The sequence below is a fragment of the Erigeron canadensis genome, chromosome 5, assembly GCF_010389155.1.
Source record: "Erigeron canadensis isolate Cc75 chromosome 5, C_canadensis_v1, whole genome shotgun sequence".
NCBI lineage: Eukaryota > Viridiplantae > Streptophyta > Magnoliopsida > Asterales > Asteraceae > Erigeron > Erigeron canadensis.
The window spans coordinates 30213691-30236803 of NC_057765.1; the positions used below are offsets into that span (position 1 = coordinate 30213691).

General features: G+C 33.5%; 3 protein-coding genes across 3 annotated transcripts; 2 read left to right on the forward strand and 1 right to left on the reverse strand.

The window, feature by feature from the left end:
* Window positions 1-2230: 2230 nt before the first annotated feature.
* Window positions 2231-5678, forward strand: LOC122602222 (probable NADH kinase). The gene is made up of 5 exons (XM_043774935.1): window positions 2231-2429; window positions 3622-3867; window positions 3989-4069; window positions 4619-4770; window positions 5121-5678. The coding sequence occupies exons 1-5, from the start codon at window positions 2325-2327 to the stop codon at window positions 5494-5496; spliced, it is 960 nt and encodes a 319-aa protein (XP_043630870.1). The 5' UTR covers window positions 2231-2324; the 3' UTR covers window positions 5497-5678.
* Window positions 5679-10785: 5107 nt separating this feature from the next.
* On the forward strand, window positions 10786-19461 carry LOC122600269 (B-box zinc finger protein 22). Its single transcript, XM_043772966.1, has 3 exons — window positions 10786-11041; window positions 17924-18355; window positions 18833-19461. The coding sequence occupies exons 1-3, from the start codon at window positions 10859-10861 to the stop codon at window positions 19121-19123; spliced, it is 906 nt and encodes a 301-aa protein (XP_043628901.1). The 5' UTR covers window positions 10786-10858; the 3' UTR covers window positions 19124-19461.
* Window positions 19462-19993: 532 nt separating this feature from the next.
* LOC122600012 (protein VTE6, chloroplastic) lies at window positions 19994-22816 on the reverse strand. Its single transcript, XM_043772642.1, has 5 exons — window positions 22334-22816; window positions 21232-21485; window positions 20676-20799; window positions 20451-20555; window positions 19994-20380 (listed from the first exon to the last, which is right to left on the reverse strand). Exons 1-5 carry the CDS (start codon window positions 22751-22753, stop codon window positions 20285-20287), a joined length of 999 nt encoding a protein of 332 aa, XP_043628577.1. The 5' UTR covers window positions 22754-22816; the 3' UTR covers window positions 19994-20284.
* Between the last annotated feature and the right edge of the window lie 297 nt (window positions 22817-23113).

Consider the following 23113-nt stretch of genomic DNA (forward strand, 5'->3'; position numbering starts at 1 on the left):
ATTTGTTGTTTTATATTATATGGAAAAATTCATAAAAAATAACCTTTTTACACTAAATTTTTATTAAATGGAACTTATTTAGTTTTCATCTATTAAATGGAACCTATTAAGAATTTTTGGTAAAAATATTGATTTTTATGGATTTTTCCCTTTATTATATATTTAGCTTAATATTTTTTGGTAGAATGTTGTAATCTGAGATTACTACTTATCTATAGAACTAAAAAGAAGAATGATACATTAATTTGTATCGTATTTTAGATTTTATTTTTTTACGTTGATCGATTATCGTTACATCACGAAATATTCGAATTTATTTCTATGATAAGTTCTTAAATATCTATATCTATACTCATTTATAAAGCATTTTAAGATTTTATTTATGGTATGAAAATAAGCATATTTTTTTTTCCAAAAAAGCCCCTTTCACCATATTTATGGTTTCAAAAATGTCTCTCCACACACTACAACACTAAATTATCATATAACAAATTGTCACTCATAAAACAAAATTCCGTCGCAACGCGCGGGTCATATGCTCGTATTGGTTAAATATTAGTTTGGTTTCAAGCTTTTAAGTTTTAATGGTCTATCAAAGATGATAAAATTAGTAAAATCTAGTTTTATTTAGGCAAAATAATCAAAAATTTACAAAAACACCATTTTGGTAAATAATTTTTAGAAAAACACCATTTTTGTAAATATTTTTTAAAACACACCATTTTGGTAATTACTTTTTCCAAACACACTATTTTGGGCATTAACTCCTTACAGGAGATATTAGTAGGTGACTTGGTGTGTAAATGGTGGGTATCTATTTTTACTCACAGACCAGGATTTAAAACTTTGTTGACTCGAGGTCTTTTCTATGATGATTAATAATCTATAAATTTACTGTTTTTCAACTAAAAAAAAACCTAATTGGATATAAGTATATAAAACTATTTATTATTTACTAAAAAATTTCAAAAGTTTTCATTTCCTCAATGTATATATGGGATTTTAGGTCGTGTTATACTGTTATTTTGGATTTTGGGCCATGTTACATGTTTTTTAGGATTCAAAGTCAGGCCCATAAAACCTAAGAATCTTAGAAACCTTCACATTTCATTTATAGGATAAGGGCTTGTTCAGTTATTCTCATTCCAACTTTACCTCTTATAAATGAGCAGTGGAAAAATTTCCCACATTATAGTGACTATATAAACAATTAATACACAATTATGATAGATTTTTATCAAAATTAGTTGTACAAGTATCGTCTCCTTAAATAAATAGGCTATTTTGTTAAGAAAATATTTAAGTACCACTTCACCAGGTGGTGTTATAATGTTGTAAGGATCATTTAGATTTTTCAAGTTTTTAAAATTGTTGAGACATGATAAACAAAAAAATCCATTAACTTTATGTAACATTAGATTATGTTCGCGCAATGCAACATTTGTAAGGGTAGTGGTGGTGACGACGGGTAGTGGAGATGGTGGCGACAGTAGTGTCGGTAGCGGTGTCGGTGACGGCGACAGTGGGGTCGGTGATGGTGATGAATGCAAAAATAATTAATGTTAAAGGTGGTAGTGTAGTTATTTTAAATGTTGAAGGATCTATTGTAACTATTTTAATAAAGTCATTATAGGTATATTAGGTGAAGATGTTTGAATTATTGAATAAACGAGAGAAATATTTTAGGTCTTTTCAAAAGTTAAAAAAAAAAGTTATTTGCTTTATTAAAAAAAACTTTTTTTTGCACCTTTCCAAAAAAAAAAGATAGGGTTTTCCTAACATGTGCCATAAAACACATGTTTTAAGAGCATTAAATAAGCTCTAAATTAAATTCTGATGAGACAATGTTTATTGTTATTGTTATCGTGTTTTTGAGCGAATTAATAAGAGGTTTTTCCTCCTACTAAGTATTGGGTGAAAAAGTTCTCTAACATGGTTCTGTAAGACAACATAGTCTAGACTCCGTTATAATATTCGATCCAAATCTGTACAAAAAAATTTAAAATAATAGTCCTGTTTGATTAATTCGAAGTGTTATTATCCTATTCAAACTCTTGTTTTGTTGAGATTGTATGCTTAAAGCCTTAACAGTGAGTAATCCGTATTTGACAAAGTATCAAATATTCTAGTCCAAATTCTGTTCCAATTCTATTCTAACGTTTTGCATGATCTCTCTCTCTATATAAATTTCTATCTCTCTCTATATTCCCTTTAAAAAAAAACACATACTTTTCGCACAAAATCTAAACAATTTATACAATCGTTCCCGCCAAAAACCCACCTGGTTTTTCAAGCTTAAACTTAGCGCCGATAACAATAAAAGAATGGGGAGAATGCGTTTGCTAATGTTTCAAAAACCATTAAACACTTATTTTTTTCATCAATTAAAAAAACCCAACTCATTATCTCCTCCTCTTATAAACCCTAAGGTAATGTATCGCTTTCATTCCCATATTTATTTATTTTTAAAAAAATTATCGTGATGTGTATAAACTGTTTGATAAAATGCCTGAATGAACAACCTGTGTTTCTTTTCTTTGATACTTTTACTTTTACTATGGATTATTAGTAATTTTAGTGTGATCAAGGGGTGTTTGGGTTTGCTTATATATAACTTATAAGCGATTATGCCTGCTTATATAAAAAAGCTGTAACTAAGCTGATGAGCAGATTCCGAAAGATTGTTTGTTTGTTACTGATTGTATAAATTAAGCAATAATCTCCAACAACCCCTAAGTGAATAAAATTTTAGACAACCAGGTAACGGTCATAGGATCACGAGGTCCTAAATGAAATTTCCAGTCACCAAGTCGGCGAGCATTGTGAATGCTGACTCGAATCATCATCAACAATGCTTGTAAGTGAGTAGTTACTTTCGAAAAGTACTAATCTTGTAAGCTGTAACGACTTGGGCAAAAATTAAGGAACTCTAGGCTGGTATTTGTCTGGCTCCATGGGTGGGTGGTATGTGTAGTCAGGGCGTTACTTGTTGGGTCACCGAAGGTGGATCGCACTGTTTTATTCATTTGAATCCCCGAAACTAATGAGTTGCAACATATGCTTATTGTGCAGTGATAACTTCTTTGTTTCAGATAACGTGTACATGGTCATCATGTTATCCGTCTTTTTAGGTCAAAGTTTATCATTTACAAGCGCTTGCATATATCTATATAGTTATCTTCATATTTTATATAGTTATAGTTTTATCTTTATTCAGATCCAAAACAGTCGATCTGACTCTTAAAAGATGAAAGCCATCTGTAATGTTAGAATAACGGTTGTTTAAGTTGGTGACATTTTTACTTTACAAAGATTAATTTAAGATTATGCCAAATGGAAGCTCTTAAATCTTATTTTATTATACAGCTTATTACATGAACATAATGTCCTTAAATTGTGTTTCTCTATGGATTATCAATCCCAGCAACTTGTTCTCCCTTTATGTATTTCGTCATGTGGATACCCCGTTCCCAAATATTGGGTTTTGGACTTTTGGTTGACAGACCTTGACACCTTGTTGTAATGAAGGATGAATTTCTGAATTGATTTTTCTTCGCTGCAGAAAGATGCATTCGTTTATGACTTTCATGAAGTTAATGTTTTGAATATTAAACATTGCAGGTATCGCGTTATCTTGATAGCAGGTCCAAAGTTCACAAAGAAGCTATAGAGTTTTGTCGAAATATTTTACAAAGGAAGTCAATAGACTTGGATGCTACTTTTAGTAGTAAACTATTAAAACCCATTCGTAATGTGGATCTTGTTGTTGCCATTGGTGGTGATGGCACCCTTTTGCAGGCAAGCCATTTGTTGAACGATAAAATCCCATTACTCGGAGTAAATTCTGACCCTACTCAACCACAAGAGGTTGGTTAACTATTCTTGGAGTACAATTTTGATACCATATTTTGTGTTGATACCCTTGATTTATGTTTTCATATTCCTTTTATTCAGCTTAAGAAATTTGAGGTGTGTGTCATTTGTTTAGGTTCAAGAACTGAGTAATGAGTTTGATGCTGCTAGAAGCACCGGTTTTCTTTGTGCAGCAACTGTCAACAACTTTGAACAGGTATGATTGATACCAGAGATGGAAATTTTGATGCATTAATTAATGACTGTTTTGATGCATTTACTAACAATAACACTCAAGGCTATGGTTAACGACTGTTTTTATTTTCATTTAAAATTTAAATACAATGATACTTAACCTCAAACCACTATCAAATTGAGTTTTAGTTCAACCAGTTAAGATTGTTAGATTTAAAAGTCTAAGAGTTTACTGCATGCATATTTGCTTCTTAAATCGCAATTCATCATCCACGTTTAGCTGGTTTTAAAAACAGCTATAAACCAGAGTACCACAGCTTTAAGGGTATGTTTAATATTTCCCTTATTGTACTGATAAAGTTTTGTGTTCATAATTTCATATCTAACGCACTAGTTATGTATCTAAAAGCGAATACGATTGTGTTTGGGGTCAAGTCAACCCAACCCGACTTAACCTGTTTAACTAACTGACAAACTAGTTCTGCCTTGCTACCCAACCCACCTGATTCACCCATTATACTGATTAAAAATCAAGTTCACAACTACATTGTAATTTTATTTGATCTTGCAGATACTAGATAACATCCTGGAGGGTCGATCCGCTCCTTCTGCGCTATCAAGAATGTCAATTTCTGTAAATTCAAAGCCACTGTCAACATATGCTCTTAACGACATATTAATTTCTGATCCATGTCCTGCATCTGCTTCTAGGCTCTCATTCAGGTATTGGAAGTTCCTGAGTGATTTTGAGACAGAAAACGTCTATACTAACAAAACCAAACATGCTTTCCCAGTTTCCGCATTTCAAAAAACTTTGAACTTGTAATGCTACTGAGGCGCTGATGTTTTCAGTTGGCACCTGTCATGGGCGACTGTCATTTTGCAGAGTTTACATCAACTAGTCAAAAGATAACATGTATGAATGATACAAAATAGTTTAGGAATATAACTACTTTTGAGAATAGGTTTAGGTACATAAACTCGAAAATGGAGGAAAGCATGTTGGTTTTTACTGGTATAAAGCCACTTAAAAAAGTTTGTTTTTGAGCTAATTCATGATATATATTTTTAAGGATTAGGAAGGACGGGCAATCAAGTTCGCCTCTAGTTAACTGTCGATCTAGTGGTCTAAGAGTCTCAACTGCTGCTGGATCAACAGCTGCAATGCTATCAGCTGGTGGATATCCAATGCCCATTTTGTCAAAAGATCTCCAATACATGGTAAGAGAGCCCATTTCACCACCAGCAGCCAGCTTGAGTCTGATGCGTGGATCAATAATGCCTAAAGAAACCATGGACATTGATTGGTACACAAAAGAGGGGAAAATATACATCGATGGTTCTCATCCTGTTCATCCTGTTCAATATGGTGATACCATACAAATATATTCAGACGCTCCAACTCTGAAACTCTTTTTACCTCAGCACTTGTTACCAAGTAAGATTTGAGTTGTCTGTTGCTCAATTACATGTAACCAGTTAAAATTCAGTTTGATAAGCATAGTATATAAAGATAGCACACAATGCTTCCTCGTGTTTCTGTTGTCGAATCTTCTGTTTTTTTTTTCTTCTGTTTTCCACAAGTTAGTTTCTTGTTGCATAGAGATGATTTTGTGATATGTTGAACCTTAAGTGACCTATTAACCCGATATAGTTAGTCCAGTTGACAATTTCTCAGTAAATATTGAAGTAGTACACAACTTCATTTTATCTATCCTTCCCAAGTTGTACTAAATCTAATCTTCCTTCCATATTTCATGCTATGAAGACCCCTATTGTGGTTCTTTACATGTGTCAATCCATATCATCCATTCATATTGATCACTTGTGATGATTGTAAACTACTGGTACTTGTACATGTATCCGTCTGTATCATCATGTGGGTGCTTGCCATTTTCTTTAGGCATCGTGATGGGTTCATATGCATGCACCCATCCATATCATCATGTGGCTTGCTTGGTACGGTTCTTTCACTGTAATTATCAATATCAATCATATGATTCACTTCCAATTGTACTAAGATAGAGGCCTTAAATATGGTTCGTTTACATCTCAAGTGACAATTGACAAAGTATGTGTGTTGAGGTTGAGCGATATATCACAAAAAATATTCGGGAAATTGGTGTGAGCTTGGGCCGATTTGACCCAAATTTGAAACCCAAAACGTATGTTTCGGTTTTCATTTTTTGAAAGCAAAACTGACCCAAACCAACGGTTTGGTTGGTTTAATTTATTTCTTTTTAATTCACTTGTTAAGTAAAATAATATGATAAAAGAAACGAACATATAACAATAATTTCTTTGCTAATATTTTTTAAGTGTGGATTGGTTCAGTTTTTTGCAATGTTTTTCATTTTTAATTTTTGATTTGATTTTTCTCACCCATAATCGAAACGAATAACTATTAATACGGACGTGCTCAGTTTTCATATAAGCAAAAAAGGCATGTTTAAACTTAATGATATATAATGTACCACAACAGAAGCATCTTAATTCGTACTACTGAATACACTTAAGAAAACTTGTGACCAAATTGACCTAGGCCCTGTTTGTTGAATGATTATCTTCTTTTTCCAAAATACAATAATATTATCTGTCAAATAAATTATAAAATTTAAAACGTGCCCCAAAAATACATATATCAATCCATATCGTCACATGGGTTGATACCGTACGTTACACGAGGCCGAAAGAGCACACAATCTTCATTCTTCAACCAACCAAACCATATAATAGTGTACCAGACAACGAATTTGTTGTGTACCTAGATGGACGAATGAAACTAAAAAATTGTTACCTAATTTTTCGATACGGTATTCCTTTTTGCACAAATTCATTAACCGTGCTAACGGGGTCGGTATGATTCCAGTTTCGATTTTATCCCTACATAAAATATTTTTATATTTGTCCAACACAATTGTCGGTTTTTTCGAATTATCAAGAGCTTAAACTTTAAAAAAGTTTACAAATCTACATGATCATTCAAACACCTACTCAGATTTAAAAAAATAAAGAAAGAAACACAAAAAAGTTAAAATAATTTCAATAGTATAGTACAATAAACATTAATGTTGATAATTCATACATAATCTATCCATGTGAATCTTCAAAACGAGGATGGGTGCCGCGCGTTGCGATGGTTAAATGGTAATGATAATACAAAACAGTGGAGGAGGAATTGATATGCGTGTGTATAAATAAAAAGAAACAAAAGAAGTGACGGTGTAAGCGGCGGCGTGTCGGTGGTGACTTGTAGTGGTAATAGAGACGAGTAAAATTACTAATTGATGTAAAATAATTCATGTGATTTAATGAGTTAATGAAAGTAATTTAGTTAATAAAAGATGTATGCTATAAATGTTTTAAGGAAATTAAAACATTAAAAAAATATATCTAGTTTATTTTATGAGTAGTTATAGATATAGATATAGATTATAGATAGTGATTGTGAGTGTGAAATTTATAAAAGCCTATACAGATCATAAAAACTTAAAAAGAAAAAAAATGGAATTAATAATACATGTTGAAGTTCTTTCAAAAGTCAAAATATTCCATGACAGGACTTGAAACTTAACAAATGAAACATGGGTAACGCTAATGACAATTTACGTGCATAAATTAATTAAACTATTATTAGTTTAAGGGTGAATTTTTAATATAAAAATTATTTATTTATAAGTTAGTTGTACAATTATTTTAAATTTTATTTAAAAAAAATTATTAAGTAAAATAATATCATTTAAGTGTTCTTGTAGATTTGTTTAATTTTTTAGTACATGTAATAACTTTATGAAACATATTTTTTATAAAACAGTGAGATTTTTGTTCTAAAGGCAAACAAATTTATTTATTTGAATAATTTAAAAATAGTAAGTTTTTTCTAAGGGGAATGCTAAAAGGTATTTTTATTTAAATTATAGTGAAATATTTCACAAATTTACCATACACAACAATATATGCATTAAATAGTTGTACAGTACAACTGTCTGATGCATATATTGTTGTGTATGGTAAAATTGTGTTGTGTAGGGATCACCTCCCAATATTTTACCGTATAAATGTATCATATATATACATATTGTTATAGTTTGAGATGGGTAGTTTCTTAATTTTCAAAATTTTGAATGAATTTTTCTAATTTAAAATCCGAAGATGTCTTTTTTTTGAACTTTTAACAAGTATTATTATTGTTATTATTATTATAAATGTATATTCCAAAATAAAATGAAAGCTCAAGATCAACTGCCAACGATATTTGGTCGGCCTACAAAGTTACAAATATTTGACAACCAATCCTCCCATCTAATGTTTATTTTACGATTTCAATACACATATCAATTGACAGTATAAGAAACAATATGATCAAGATAGTCGTCTCGTAAAGTCAAAGACGAATACCATATACATCATATGTAACACCAAGTCGTGATAATCACCGAGAGGACCAACTCCTTAGCATCCATTTTTATCCTTGCATTTTCGACCATCTCAATAAAAGTCTTTAAAGTACGGTTAACATTTCTTAATATGAGAACTCTCATTGCATTTCACAAATCATTTTCTTTGTAAAACGTAATCTATCTTGTCATTTTATACTTTTAATATCTTAGTCAGCTAGAAACTTCTAGATTGATTTAAACACCTTTAATCTACACATGTATGTTAAGTTGTTAATACGGGATGGAGATCCCCTCAAGTTACTTTCAACTTGAGGGGTCAAGTTAAGAGTTTTTTAGCCCTTAAATGAAATTCAAGGGTTAAAATGCAAAGATAATATTTTAATCTTGGCCTTTGATTTTCATTCAATGGTCAAGATTCCCTCAACTTGACTCAAGTTGGAGTTTCAACTTGAGGGAATCCTCATCCGTTAATACGGATATTTTTTCCTACTTATCCTTCTAATCTGAATAAAAGCGTTTTTAAAACTAATTGATAGTACGTACTCGATCGTGCCACCGTTTTGCATTAATGTATCGTATCTTTGTTTTCATACTATTTTAAAACCCACAACGTAATAAAAGATCGAAGCAAATAGATAAGGTTTAGCATATTATTTACTGGATTTTGTTTATTTAAATTAAAGTTTTAAGACTAAAATAATATACAAGCTTCTAATTTTCTTTCTATAATCCATAACATCTTATAAAGCTTTCTATATTCTAAGAAAATTTACGTAATTCGGTAATTTTTATACCCAAAATACCCTTATTAATTCACTTTATTTTTTGGCCTTTGAAGTTGTATATACCTTGAACTTATACCATGTTATTGGATGAAATCCTTTTTTTTATGTCTTCTAGGAGTGAGCATGGATCGGGTTGGGTCGGTTTGGCCTAAAACCAAAACCTGAACCTGAACCGATCCGTTCAGTTTTTAGAAAAACTAAAACCGTTGGATTCGGTTTGGGTCGGCTTCGATTTTAGTTTTGGTTTTTACATTATTATTTTTTTACACTTTTAGGTTATTATGTTAAAAATTTAACGTTCAATTATTAATAAAAAAAAATATGATATACAAAGCTAAAGTATATGAATGTTTTTTATTGCCCATATATATCTTTCAGGTGTTAAAATTGATATAACTTTTTTATAAAACATATAGATGTGTTGTGTGTTTGGGTCGGCTTCGATTTTAGTTTTGGTTTTTACATTATTTTTTTTTTACACTTTTAGGTTATTGTGTTAAAAATTTAACGTTCAATTATTAATATGATATACAAAGCTAAAGTATATGAATGTTTTTTATTGCCCATATATATCTTTTAGGTGTTAAAATTGATATAACTTTTTTATAAAACATATAGATGTGTTGTGTGTTTTCATTTTATACATAAAATTAATATTTATTTGTACAACAAAAATGCAAAAAATTTTATAAACATATTACTAACTTTAAGTAATAAATATAATTGTAATATGATATAAAGATAAAATAAATTGTATTATATTTGGTTCAGCTCGGTTCGGTTTTTGATTGTTTTTTTGGCATATAAAACTGAAATCCGAACCGATCCGTTCGGTTTATAGAAAAGACCAAATCAGTCAGTTTTGTTTGGTTTTTGATTTTCAGATTCAGTTTTTGCTTAACCTTGATGTTTTGTATATCAAACACTTACCTAATTTACTTAATGTTTAGGTTTATATAAATACTTGAGAAAATATTAACAAGCACAATTTTAAAAAATTATTCAAAATGTGTAAAATAAAAAAACCAATAAAGTTATATACATAGGCTAGCATATTGCCTAATACGAGCACTATTGAATACGAATACCACTATACCAGATAATGTCATTACTCAACTTTTGCTATATAAACGTCGATAATACACCATATATATATATATATATTACTACAAAAATGCACCGTATTAGGAATGTTTAGATAGCAATACTCCCGTATTATTATGGTATAAATATTTGTTTGAAAAATTGAGGTGATTGAATAGACAAACCCTACATATATAAGAATTTTAATTTTAACTCTTGGTTTAAAATAATTTTGTGATTATTTCGTTCTATCTAAAAAATGTTTACATCAAAAAAAGATGCATGAGATATTGTGTGATTTGTGTCTTAAAAACCTCCTACCCACTTGCTATTTCCAAATTCCAACTTTCGGCCCCATTTACTGCTTCCTTCTTAAACCCTGTTATACACACACACACATACATACATACATACATACATCTATCTCTATATTTCAACACACACACACACACAACTAACACAATAAATAAATAAAATATATGAGATCTATATCATCATCTTAATCATAATTTTATTAAATCATTAAGATAAAAAAAAGGAAAAATGAAGATACAGTGTAACGTATGTGAAACGGCGGAGGCGACGGTGTTATGCTGCGCCGACGAGGCCGCGTTGTGTGTGAATTGTGATGAAAAAGTACATGCTGCTAATAAGCTTGCAAGTAAACATCAGAGAGTTCCTCTCTCTAGTTCTAATTCTCAATTGCCGAAGTGTGATATTTGTCAGGTATATACATACATACATATCTGTATCTATAGTTTTTATTATATATTTATATATATATATTATGTATGTATTTAGGAGCTGAATTGATTCTGATATATTCTTTTTTATTGATAGATTGTTTTAGTTTTTGTGGAATATGTGATGTGTTCTGATGAGTTAAGATATGTGATTATTTATTTATTTATTTTGTGGAAAGTAGGTTAGGTAGGTGGATTATTATGACTACATGTGTAACTTTGTGTACGAAGGAGGAGGGTGACTATATGACTTAGATGTACACGGCCTAGTTGTGTTTTTTCTGTGATTGTTTTTGAACCCTTTACTCTGGCTAAGCCGAAATGTTTACCTACGCGACCTCTTGTGAGGACATCGGTTTCCTGATCACGGCCGCCTTTGTGGTGGTTAGTTTTTGAAATTATTAGGTGTTTTGATTTTTTTTTTTACTAATATTTTTGTTTTTACTTTCTAGTAATTTTATACGATGTGGAGTGAATTTACATTTTGAATGAATGATTAATTGTATTAGTTGGAACTTGGGGGAATATTAGATGGACCGATGGATCATTGTAACACTATTTTTGAAATCATTAGGTGTTTTAATTTGTTTATGAAGATAAATCTAATACTATTGTATATGAGGTGCCAAAGCGATGTATTGGTGCATTATGACATGTTTAGGAAATAAGTTATTAGTTCATAACTTTTTCTTGAGATTAAGAAAGCACCTAAGGTGGTCTAGTAGTTAGCGTTCCTGACAATATCTTGAGCTAGGTAGCTATTTCCAGGAAAAGGTCTCTGTCGTGGTGTTGCTACTCTTTGGAAAGGATCTTGTGTATTGAACCTTTATTTACTTTGTAGATTGTACATTTCTACATTTTCATTCTTGGGTGACTATTTTGTTGTGTATTTTTTTTGTCGACCAACCACTGCTGCATTACCCATCCCGTGTATTTCACGTGGTCCGGCCTGCTTGTTGTACCACAATGACACCCGAAATAGATTGTGATTATCTGGTGCTGCCTCCTCAACTTCCCCCATCTTAGATTTTTATGTTGCTTTACATGTCAAACAATTATATTATAGTATTTTGTTTATGTTCTGGTTTGTGACATTAATATGTTTATCAAGTCTTTGGTGAAAAACTTTTTTATTTGATGCTTATGTTTATGTGAATACGGAAACATCAATTAACACAGTTTACAAAAGTTAAACAACACGTAAAGTAAATAAACTAATAATAAAGTTACATACATACGCTTAATATGAGCACTATTGAATATGACTGCCACTTAGCATTTTTGACAAGTTAAAAAATGAAACTTGGCATCTATGACAAGCCATATAATGTCACTAATCAAAATTTGTTATATAAACATTGAGAATATGACCTGTATTACTACAAATGTATCGTTTTAGGAATGTTTAGATACCAATACTCGTATTCATTAATACGGCCTGTATTGTAAGTTTTTTTTAGCAGAATTGAAGTGTGTGAATAGACAAACCTTTTACATATATGCATTTTACCTTTTCAGTTAAAATATTATTGTGAAAAAGTTGGCTTATATCATTTTAGGGTCCAACGTTTTTGACCCTAAGGTGTTTTGCGAAGTACATGACCTATGAGAGGATAAAGAGGATAAATGGTGGACTAAGATTATTGCAGAGGATTAAAATAAATATTTACCCTCTTAGGGGTTTTAGGGATAGTTTTCTGGCCTTTTTGGTGACCAAAACTACTTTGAAACATAGGTTGATCTGCATCCGTTATCATATATGGGTCCTTTGGACCGTATGCCTTTTACCTTAATATATACTTATATGTATACATACCTTGCATGATACCATTTTAGAAGAGTACAGTTGGTTGATATTCATCACAAGCCAGCCTAATTACATAGAGTACAACTAAGAACAACACATTTATGTAAAAAACACACAAAGCACTTATTTGGGGGGCTCTTTGGTTTATCCATCATATAGTTATGAATTTCTAGATTGTGGTAAGTAGAACTAGTGTGCGGAAGTATCGCTCGCCGCATGACCTTTCCGGTTCCATGGTGAAACCGGTCAATGGCTCCAGTGGGGTCAACGGTGGCAAGTCAGGGAGAGGGGCAACTACGCTAGATTTGTGTTGTTGGAGTGGCAAACACCAAAAGGTGTTTCTCGAGGCGGGGAGGTATTGGAGGCGACACTTGCTCTTTGGAAAACTCTGTAGCCATTCACGCTTCCCGAGTTCTTCCGCGTCAGGTGCATCAAGCTCTGGCGGATCCGCCTCATCATCTTCCTCCTTAGCCACAGTGTTCTTCTTGTGCTCCCGAACCACATCAGCAAATTCTTCTTTTTTTTTTTTTTTGTCGGTGCTAGCTCAAAAAGTGCATGGTTCCTCTTCTCCGGACTTTCCTCTAACTCTAAATTGACCCAACTTCTCCTTCTTCGATTTACAGACGAACATGTAACTGAAGCTTGAACCTATTATTCTGTCGGACAGGTTATGTGGTGGTGCTGTAGATCAGAGCTTGAAATATCACTAAACCCAGTTCTAGATCTCGAAATAACACGAAGGAAAAGTTGAGTTGATTTAGAGTTAAAGGAGAGTCCGGAGAGGTGGAAAAGTGCATTGTTTTAGCCAGCACCGACAAAAAAGAACAAAGAAGAATCTGCTGTTGTGGTTCGGAAGCACAGGAAGAACACTGTGGCTAAGGAGGAAGATGATGAGGTGGATCTGTTGGAGCCTGATGCATCGAACGCGAAAGAACTCAGGAAGTATGACAGAAAGGCTACATAGAGTTTTCCAAAGAGCGAGTGCTACCTCCAATACCTCCCCCGTGGTGGGGAACACCTTTTGGCATTTGCCACTCCGACAGCACCTGGGCCATTGAGTACCCCCTCCCTCACTGGCCACTGTTAACTAGGCCTGAACCATTGTCCTTGAACATGGAACCAGAATGGTCATTTAACGAGGAATACTTTCGCGCACGAGCTTTATTTACCACAATCTAGAGGTTCCATAACCAGATGATGGATAAACCTAAAAGCCCCCCAAAATAAGGTGCTTAGTGTGTTTTTTACATAAATAATTGTCGTTCTAACTTCTAATATGTCTAAATGAGTTTTTTTTATTTATATTGTCATTATACTCTTTTCTTGTTGTAGTCATGTGATAGTGGACCGATAGGTATGATTACTTACCCCTTACATTCATTTCTTTCCAATTGGCCAGAGGTTTTTTATGAAAATAGTCTCTTTACCTTTTGGTATAAATAACACTGTTTATATTCCATTTCATCTATATCTTGTACAGAGATCGGGCTTGTTATTGTATTTAAATACTTTTGTGATGATTTTCAACTAAGTTATTTCTAAAATGTTTACATAAAAAAGGATTTCTGAGAGTCTTGGCATCCGATGGAAGATGGGCGAGTGGTGGGCATGGCACCATTCATGAACACTGCCGCCTACCTTCCACCCGAAGTGGTGGTGTCAAATTGAGTGGTGTGACCACTTAATTGTTATCTTGCAAGTTGGAGTCCAAGGTGTGTGCAACAACTACATGAACGGCTAGTTTATTTTTTATTTCCCCCTTTTCCTTTATAAACACGTACACAACAAACATACTTCACTATATATACTATCATATTACACACATTAATCCATACTTCACTTCACTATACTTCAAATTTACACACATATTCATCCAAACTATATAGAAATCCATTTTCAAAAGAACCATGGCAAACGACAGACCAAGCATGACCGTTTTCGATGCAAAATCACATGCTTGACGATACCAGGCACAATTTGGAGCTAAATGCTGTGATTTAGAGCATAACGAACAAGGCGACTTACATAGCCAAAATCGAACTACTTGAAGCTTTAGGACAGAATCCTAGCGTCATCGAAGATGAGTATGTTACTTATTTTCGACTGAAATCCATTTTCAAAAAAACCATGGCAAACGACAGGCCAAGCATGACCGTTTTCGAGGCAAAAATGGCGATGCAAAATTACATGCTTGACGATACCACAGTTTAGAGCTAAATGCTGTGATTTAGAGCATAAGGAACAAGGCGGCTTACATAGCCAAAATCGAACAACTTGAAGCTTTAGGACAGAATCCTAGCGTCATCGAAGATGAGTATGTTACTTATTTTCGACAGAAGATCGATTGGCTGGATTAAACAACTGTCATACTTACCGCTGCCTCTTCCACATTAACAACCATGCTTGAGCACGCGGAATATTGGCAAGGCAATGTCGGTGGTGGTCAGCCTGAAGGTTACTAGACTGACCTGGGGGAGGAATACGCAACTTAAGCCGGCAACACTAGCCGATATCCTGAGCTCTATGAATACATCCATCGCAATGACGGAGACGGTGAGGTGGACTATACGGATTATCAAATTGGTTGGCGTTAAGTATTATGTATTGTATTTTAGTATTATGTAATTTTTTAGTGTTATTATGTATGTTTTTTAGTCTTATTATGTAGTGTTTTATATTTTATGTTTTTAATTATGTATGTTTTTTAGTATTATTATATGTATGTTTTTAATATTTATTATGTAATGTTTTAGTTTATTGAATTTTAGTTTTTAAATAAAATGAAAAATGTAGTGAGTGGTGAGTGGTGGGATGCCATTAAAAAAGTGGAATGAGGGGTGAGTGAGTGATGAATGAGGAATGAGGGGTGGGTGAGTAAGTGATGAATGAGGTGGCGTAAAATGATTGGTTGAAAATGAGTGGTGAAAAAGGGTGGTAGGTGGGTTGCCAACACTCTCAGATGTTATGTCTTAAAAACCTTTCTTTCCTCTACTTGCTGTTTCCCCCTTTCGGCCTCATTTATTGCTTCCTTCTTAAACCCTGTCATATAGACACAAATTTATCTCTATATTTCAACACACACAACTACACACTAAATAAAATGTATGAGATCTATATCATCATCAAAATCATAATTTTAAAAAAATTAATAAATTATTAAAATTAATTACGATTAAAGGAAAAATGAAGATACAGTGTAACGTCTGTGAAATGGCGGAAGTGACGGTGTTATGCTGCGCCGATGAGGCAGCGTTGTGTATGAATTGTGATGAAAAAGTACATGCTGCTAATAAGCTTGCAAGTAAACATCAGAGGGTTCCTCTTTCTATTTCTAATTCTCAATTGCCTAAGTGTGATTTGTCAGGTATATACATACATACATATCTGTATCTAACTCCGGTGAGAACATTTTTAAAATAAGAACGGTGAGAACACTTAAAAGCATCATTTTGATGCATTAAAAGTCCATAAAACTAACATAGTGCTTAACTAATTATCATTATTTAAGTGTATAACAACACATTGATCCGTCAAAATCGAAAAAATCACGTTTTTTTTGTGCATCCATCTTGGATGCATATTCATCAAATTGATGCATCCAACAAAAAACGTGATTTTTTCGATTTTGACGGATCGATGTGTTGTTAAACACTTAAATAATGATATTTTGTTATGCACTATGTCAGTTTGATGGACTTTTAATGCATAAAAATGTAGTTTTTAAGTGTTCTCATTTGTTCTCATTTTAATTTTGTTCTCATTTGATAGCCACCCTATATATATACATGTATATATATTTTTATGTATCTATTTAGGAGTTGTATTGATTTTGATATTTTTTATTGATTGATTGTTTCAGGTTTTGTGGAATATGTGATGTGTTAAGATATGTGATTATTGTGGGTTTTGTTGTTGTTGAGAAAATTAGGTTAGGTAGGCGGATCATTATGACTATATGTGTAGCGTAGTGTATGAAGGAGGTTACCCGAAGAGGGCGTCTATTTGACTTAGATGTAGACGGCCTAATTATGTTATTTCCGTGACTGTTTTTGAACCCTCTACTCTGGCTAAGCCAGAATGTTTACTTACGCCTCTTGTTAGGATATCAGGTTGCCTGAGCACTAGGCCGCCTTTGTGGTGGTTAGTTTTTGAAATTATTAGGTGTTATTTTTTTCTTTTTTTTATTACAATATTTTTGTTTTTACTCTCTAGTAATTTTATATGATGTGTGATGAATTGAAATTTCGAATGAATGATTAATTGTATTATTTGGAAATTGGGGAATATTAGATGGACTGATGGATCATTGTAACAACGACTATATTTTTGAAATCATTAGGTGTTTTAATATTTTTTATGAAGATAAATCTATTACTATCGTATATTAGGTGCCAAAGCGATGTATTGGTGCATTATGACATGTTTAGGAAATAAGTTATTAGTTCATAACTTTTTCTGGAGTTTAAGAAACCACCTCTAAGGTGGTCTAGTGGTTAGCGTCCTGTTGCGGGTTGCCAGAGAAGGGTTCTGAAACAGCCATGGGATAAATCAGTTAGGCCACATAAACCGCGCTCTCCAAGGGTAACCTGAACAGGGAGCACCTCATTATTCACCGGTGAATTAAGAAGACCGCCAGGGAAAACCACATTCATTTATGTCTAGTGATTGTCTTAATGTATTGTAAGGGTGTAAACTTGCGTGCACAGTGTTCAGGAACGGTCGATTTTATACCACGATTGGGAATGGATGACTGGGATCGCGTTACACTGCCTATTTCACGTTCCTAGTAACGTTGGTTTAGAGGAATGAATGTAATACAAGTGGTTAGCAGTAGACTGAAAGGAGGATGATAAGGTTGCCATTGTATGTTTGTAGTAATGTAGGATAACGAGATAATAGCAATCTTTTTAGGCACAGGAACAGGAAGTTTAGAAGTTGGTGGTAGTAGGCTAGTAGCACCTATATAAATGAACACACACTTTTTGTAGTGCTAATTGATTAAGTGTAATGTTTGGAGTATGTTCTTAGGATGGTTACTAAACAATCCTAATCGTGCAGGAATCGGCTGGCTACTTCTTTTGTCTGGAAGACAGGGCTTTACTTTGCAGAAAATGTGATGTCTCAATACATACAGTTAATTCTCTAGTTTCATCCCATCAAAGGTTTCTGCTTACAGGAGTGAAAGTAGGGCTCGAAGCTTTCGAACGTGGTGCATCATCATCTACGGGAAAGTCAAACTCTGGTGAGAAGATTCCTGTATCAGAAAAGTCACATTCTGTGCCAGCAAGGAGGGTTCCATTGTCAGCAACAAGCCAATTTAGCAAACTTGTGCCTGACAAAGCTGCAGGAGCTGCTGGTTTTGAACCTCCCAAGCTTCCTTTTTCTGGAGGTTCTTCCACTGAGAGCATGCAACAGTGGCAGTTTGATGACTTTCTTTCACTTACAGATTTTAATCAGAATTATAACTACTTAGACAATGGCTCATCTAAGGTAATACATTCCTCTTATCTAAATGCTACATGTAACGATCCTAGTCCATCGAAGATAATCATAATTGACTAGATTTGAGTTGATGCGGTAATTTTGACCCATCTGTCAAGTTGGGTTGTCTTGTCTTATCCGGGTCAAATGAATTCTGTACTCTAAAAGAGGAACGCTTCCAACAGGTTGAAGGTTCACCCCATATCTATGTTTATGCATAATTGCATGCAGCCTTTTAAATCATTTTGATTCAAAGGTTTAGATCATTATTACAAACTAGTCTTATTTGTAACACATTACTTATTTCAAACATGGGGGGAAAGAGTTTGCAGATCAACCCGGCGGCCGAACGAAAAGATGGTATGTTTCAACCTGAAACTGTTTTGACCTGTTACCTAACCCACTCATATTACTACCTCCATATGTTGTGATGTTTCTGCACTTCGTTATAGATTTCTTTTGATACTGTAATTGAATGATATATAGGCTGATAGTGGGAAGCTGGGAGAATCAGATGGTTCACCAATTTTACGAGCCCTAGAGGTTGAACTGGATGGCGAAGATTGCTTGGGTCAGGTTCCTGATGCATCTTGGGCTGTTCCAGAACTCCCTTCTCCACCAACTGCTTCAGGACTCAGCTGGCCAAGAAGTCGTCCGTATAATCAGAACCAAATGGGTTCTGATACCTTTGTTCCCGATGTATTCCATTTACCGATGCCAACATTCTATGGTTCCCAACAGAATAATACTACTTTCAAAAGGAGAAGAAATTTCTAATGTGCTTTTATTGTGTGGATCGCTGATGAAATCTTAGTGTTGTAACTTTAGGGGAATCTTTTGTCTGAAGACTTCAGTTCAGTTGTCCGAGCTGTATGTGTTTGTAGGGGTTTAGTTTGAAAAGGCAAAGGCACTCCTGAATCATAATGCCACCTTTTGAATGTGTTGTTTTACAAATGTATTCTCCAGGTTGAAGTGGTGTGTTGTGGGGTGAGTCGGAACACCTTTAAGTAAGCTAATATTGTATTGTTGTGATGACATTGGTCAATGTAAATGATGAATAAATTACTATAATAAGGTTTACTTCTATGTTATGCCATGCTCCTCTTTTCTTGAAATCAACAGACTCCAGAACTATGATTATTTTGCTTTCATGAAAGAATGTTGTATAATTGTATGCAGGCTGATGGGTATTTTTAAGTATGGTTTAATATTGGTTGGGTTGGATTCATGTTCACTTCTTTTTGTCCAGTTGAACTTGTGTAAATGAGCAATACGTTAATCATAACTACCAAAGTAATATTATCTATAGGTAGCAACAAGCTATATATTTAAATGGATGATGTACACTAATTATTTTTAACCATATATCACCAAAACATGCTTCACAAAATTATAAAATACAACATCCAAATTATTTTTAGTAGTGTACGTTTAAAAATTGATGTCTAAATAGTACAGTTGGAGCAACTTCCAACGCATTCCTTTTTCGGCAAATCTTTCTTTATTGACCATTTTGAGAGGAAACACATTCCAACAATCTAACCGACCTTAGCTGAAACCCTTGAAAGGTTACCAACCAATTGAGTGCACAAACAATCCCAGCATACATATAAGACATTATGCACCCAAAAGACACCAAGGCGAGGCTTCAATTAATCTGGTGGTATTAATTAAATGAGCAGTGTTCATGCTACAGTGTGTTGTCTGTATCTGAACATATTACTGATGTACAGCCAAGAAGGAAAGAATCTCAAATCTGTAACTAACACTAGGACTAGCCGTCTATACAACAAACACAAAGGACCCAATCTGCGTTTCTTGTCTATTGGAGAAAATAGTATCCAGAAAAGGACGATAACCTATAATCATCTTCATAGTAAACACTGAATGAGTAATTGACCCATTGTATCCAATAAGTTTGCAAATGAACTCTGGGATTTACGCAACCCAGTTTTGGAGTACAAATTGCTGTATCAAGATGGCGAGTATGCTGCCTAGAGATATATTGATCACATTGACTGCGTCATTGTTAAGCTACAAATCCAAAAGCCATGATTAGATACGTTGATTTAAATGTGTGAACGAAAAATGAGGTTTGTCTTACCCATTTAAATCCTTCTTTGTCTTGAAGCACGGCCCCTATCACACTCTCACCAACATTTGCAATTTGTGATGCCAACACACATATGAACGCTTCAGCAACCTTGATCTGGAATACATTGCATATTCAAAAATTTAGTTAATATATATATTATCCCATCAATAAAGAAGAAAAGCCTTACTAAAAGGAAAGCGAAGAACGGATAGATATGAAGAGTAAAAATTATACCTCGCCGAGCAGGCAACCAACATATGCAAGAAGAACAGAAGCTAGAATCCCAGCAACAGTCCCCTCAACACTAACGGCTCCTTCTGTACCCCTTGGCACAACCTTAAGTGTTGTTACCAAGTATCTACACAAGGATAACATTACTTCTGAATATATCACCATTTACATGACATAGATTATCAAAGGTAAAATATTTCGACGATTTAATTATGAATGGGCTAATTCAGGTTACTGTTATCGCTAACAGTGAAACGACTAAAAAGATTAGCTCAAGATGAAACGGGTCAAATGAGTTGAACGGGTCTGAAAATCACCTGATTCATGTTCAAAGCATAAAATCTCCTAAACTAAGTCAAAAATTTGATTATTATTATTATAATAAGATAGTTTGATAATCATACTTGATATGACATACACCTACTGAGTATTTAAAAATATAACTTTCTATGGATATGGTGTTCTAAATCAGCCTGAAATTTACACAAGTCGCTTGCTTTGACCCGTTATCTAACCCACTCCATCACCTTTAGAGATGCTTAATACTAGGATTACTTACGTTGTTTTACCATACGCCTTTCCTATCTCACTAGACACAGTGTCACTCAATTTGGTACAAAAACTAGCAACAAAACCGAGCTCCCAAAGCCTACTAAACGTTTTGCCACCAACTCCGTATATTGTAAGCAATGCACAAACACAACCTGCAGCACTTGAACCGATGACACTCCCAGGTCCTCTTCTACCTTTTCTTTTCTCTGCAACTCCTTGAGCTTCTTTTTGAGCCATTTTTACTTTGGTTACTGCTGTACCCTACAATAGGAAACATTAACAACATCTCAAAATTTATATTATCTTTTATATCAATATAGACCATAACTACCATTGTGAATCCTGAGATAATGTATCCCCTAAGTTAAATCTTTAAGGGGTGTCTGTATAGTACTAAAACTTTTCTCTCATGTCAAAAACATAGTGAAACTGTCAAAATTGAAAATTAGAGTAAAATTGTCAAAATCCAAGTATATTAGGGTTATTTGGTTGAGCTTACGCTTATTAGCCAGTAAAAGCTTATTAAAGTTAATAAGTTGATCTAGAAAAGCTCCCCATCTTTGGCTTTTAAAAACCAACTTTTTTAGACTAATAATCCAATAAACCTTTTGGTTAGAAAAAATGCTTATTAGGCTTTTAACAAGCTAATAAGCTCCTTTACTAAGCTATGCCGAACAAGCCCCCAATCTAAATTTTGTTAAAAAAGATTGAAACTTTTTGGTACCCCCCTTGTCAAACGTAAAACTTGAATTCCTAAAGATTACTACTACCCATTTCATATCTCACAAAAATAAGTATACAAACAAACGAATGAGATTTTCACTACCCGGGGAAGACAAGTCATCTTGTGACCGTTTCCAAACCGTTTCCCTAGCCACTTCTAACATGTTTAACTAGTGAGATTCGCGCCTTACAACTAGTTACAAAAACAACTATATAATCACCAACAAATCCTAGCTTTAAATCATACAAAAAAACAAAGTAATAAAGAAAGGTGCAAACTTTCATAAACATAATTCTCTACATGCTGCATTTCATATTCAAGAAAAAACAAAGAAAGGTGCAAACTTTAAATAAAAAAAGTAATAAAGTTTGAATCTTGGACTTACAATAACAAAATAAACAGCAACAAGAAGAAACCCAGATGGGCCAAACCCACGCCACGTCAGCGTACCAAGCAAAAAAGCAGCACCAATGCCAGCAAGATTCAGCCCAGTTACAAGAATAGGAGACCCCACTAAGAAAATCAATATATTACAAAAGATTGCAGATTGCCACGTGGGCGGTGACGATTGGGCCAATTGGATTGCTTGTTGAATAAGGGTTAGGTTAGAATTGACACTTGATTGGACCCTTGTTGTTGTGTCCATTGGTAGTGATAAAGATTTTAATGGGTTTGATCGGAAAGTGTGAATCAATGGTGGCCGGAAAAGATTGTTGGCACGGCGGAGGGACGGTGGTTGGGAATTGAGTTGTGGTGAAAGGGTGGTGGGAATGGTTGAAAGTGAGAATAAGAATGACGATGTCATTTTTTTTTTATGGGTTTGGGCTTGACAAATTGGGAAGAGTTTGAAGTTTGTTTGGAAAGGGATTGTATGTTTGAGAATGTTATTTTATTGATACATAATTTTGTATTGGTACGTTTTGGAAACAAAAAGTGTTATTTGGAAAAATAATACATTTTATTATTTGGATAATCATAATTTTATAGTTATTTTAATATGAAGTCTATGACAACTACAAGTTAAAATTAATTTTATTACTAAAAACTAACATAATACCTATATAATATAGTGGGGTTAAATCTTTTGTATAGATAATTTAGTGATTTTTCATGCGTATTGTCTCAATTAATTTAATAATGAAAAACGTTACATAACTTTATTTAT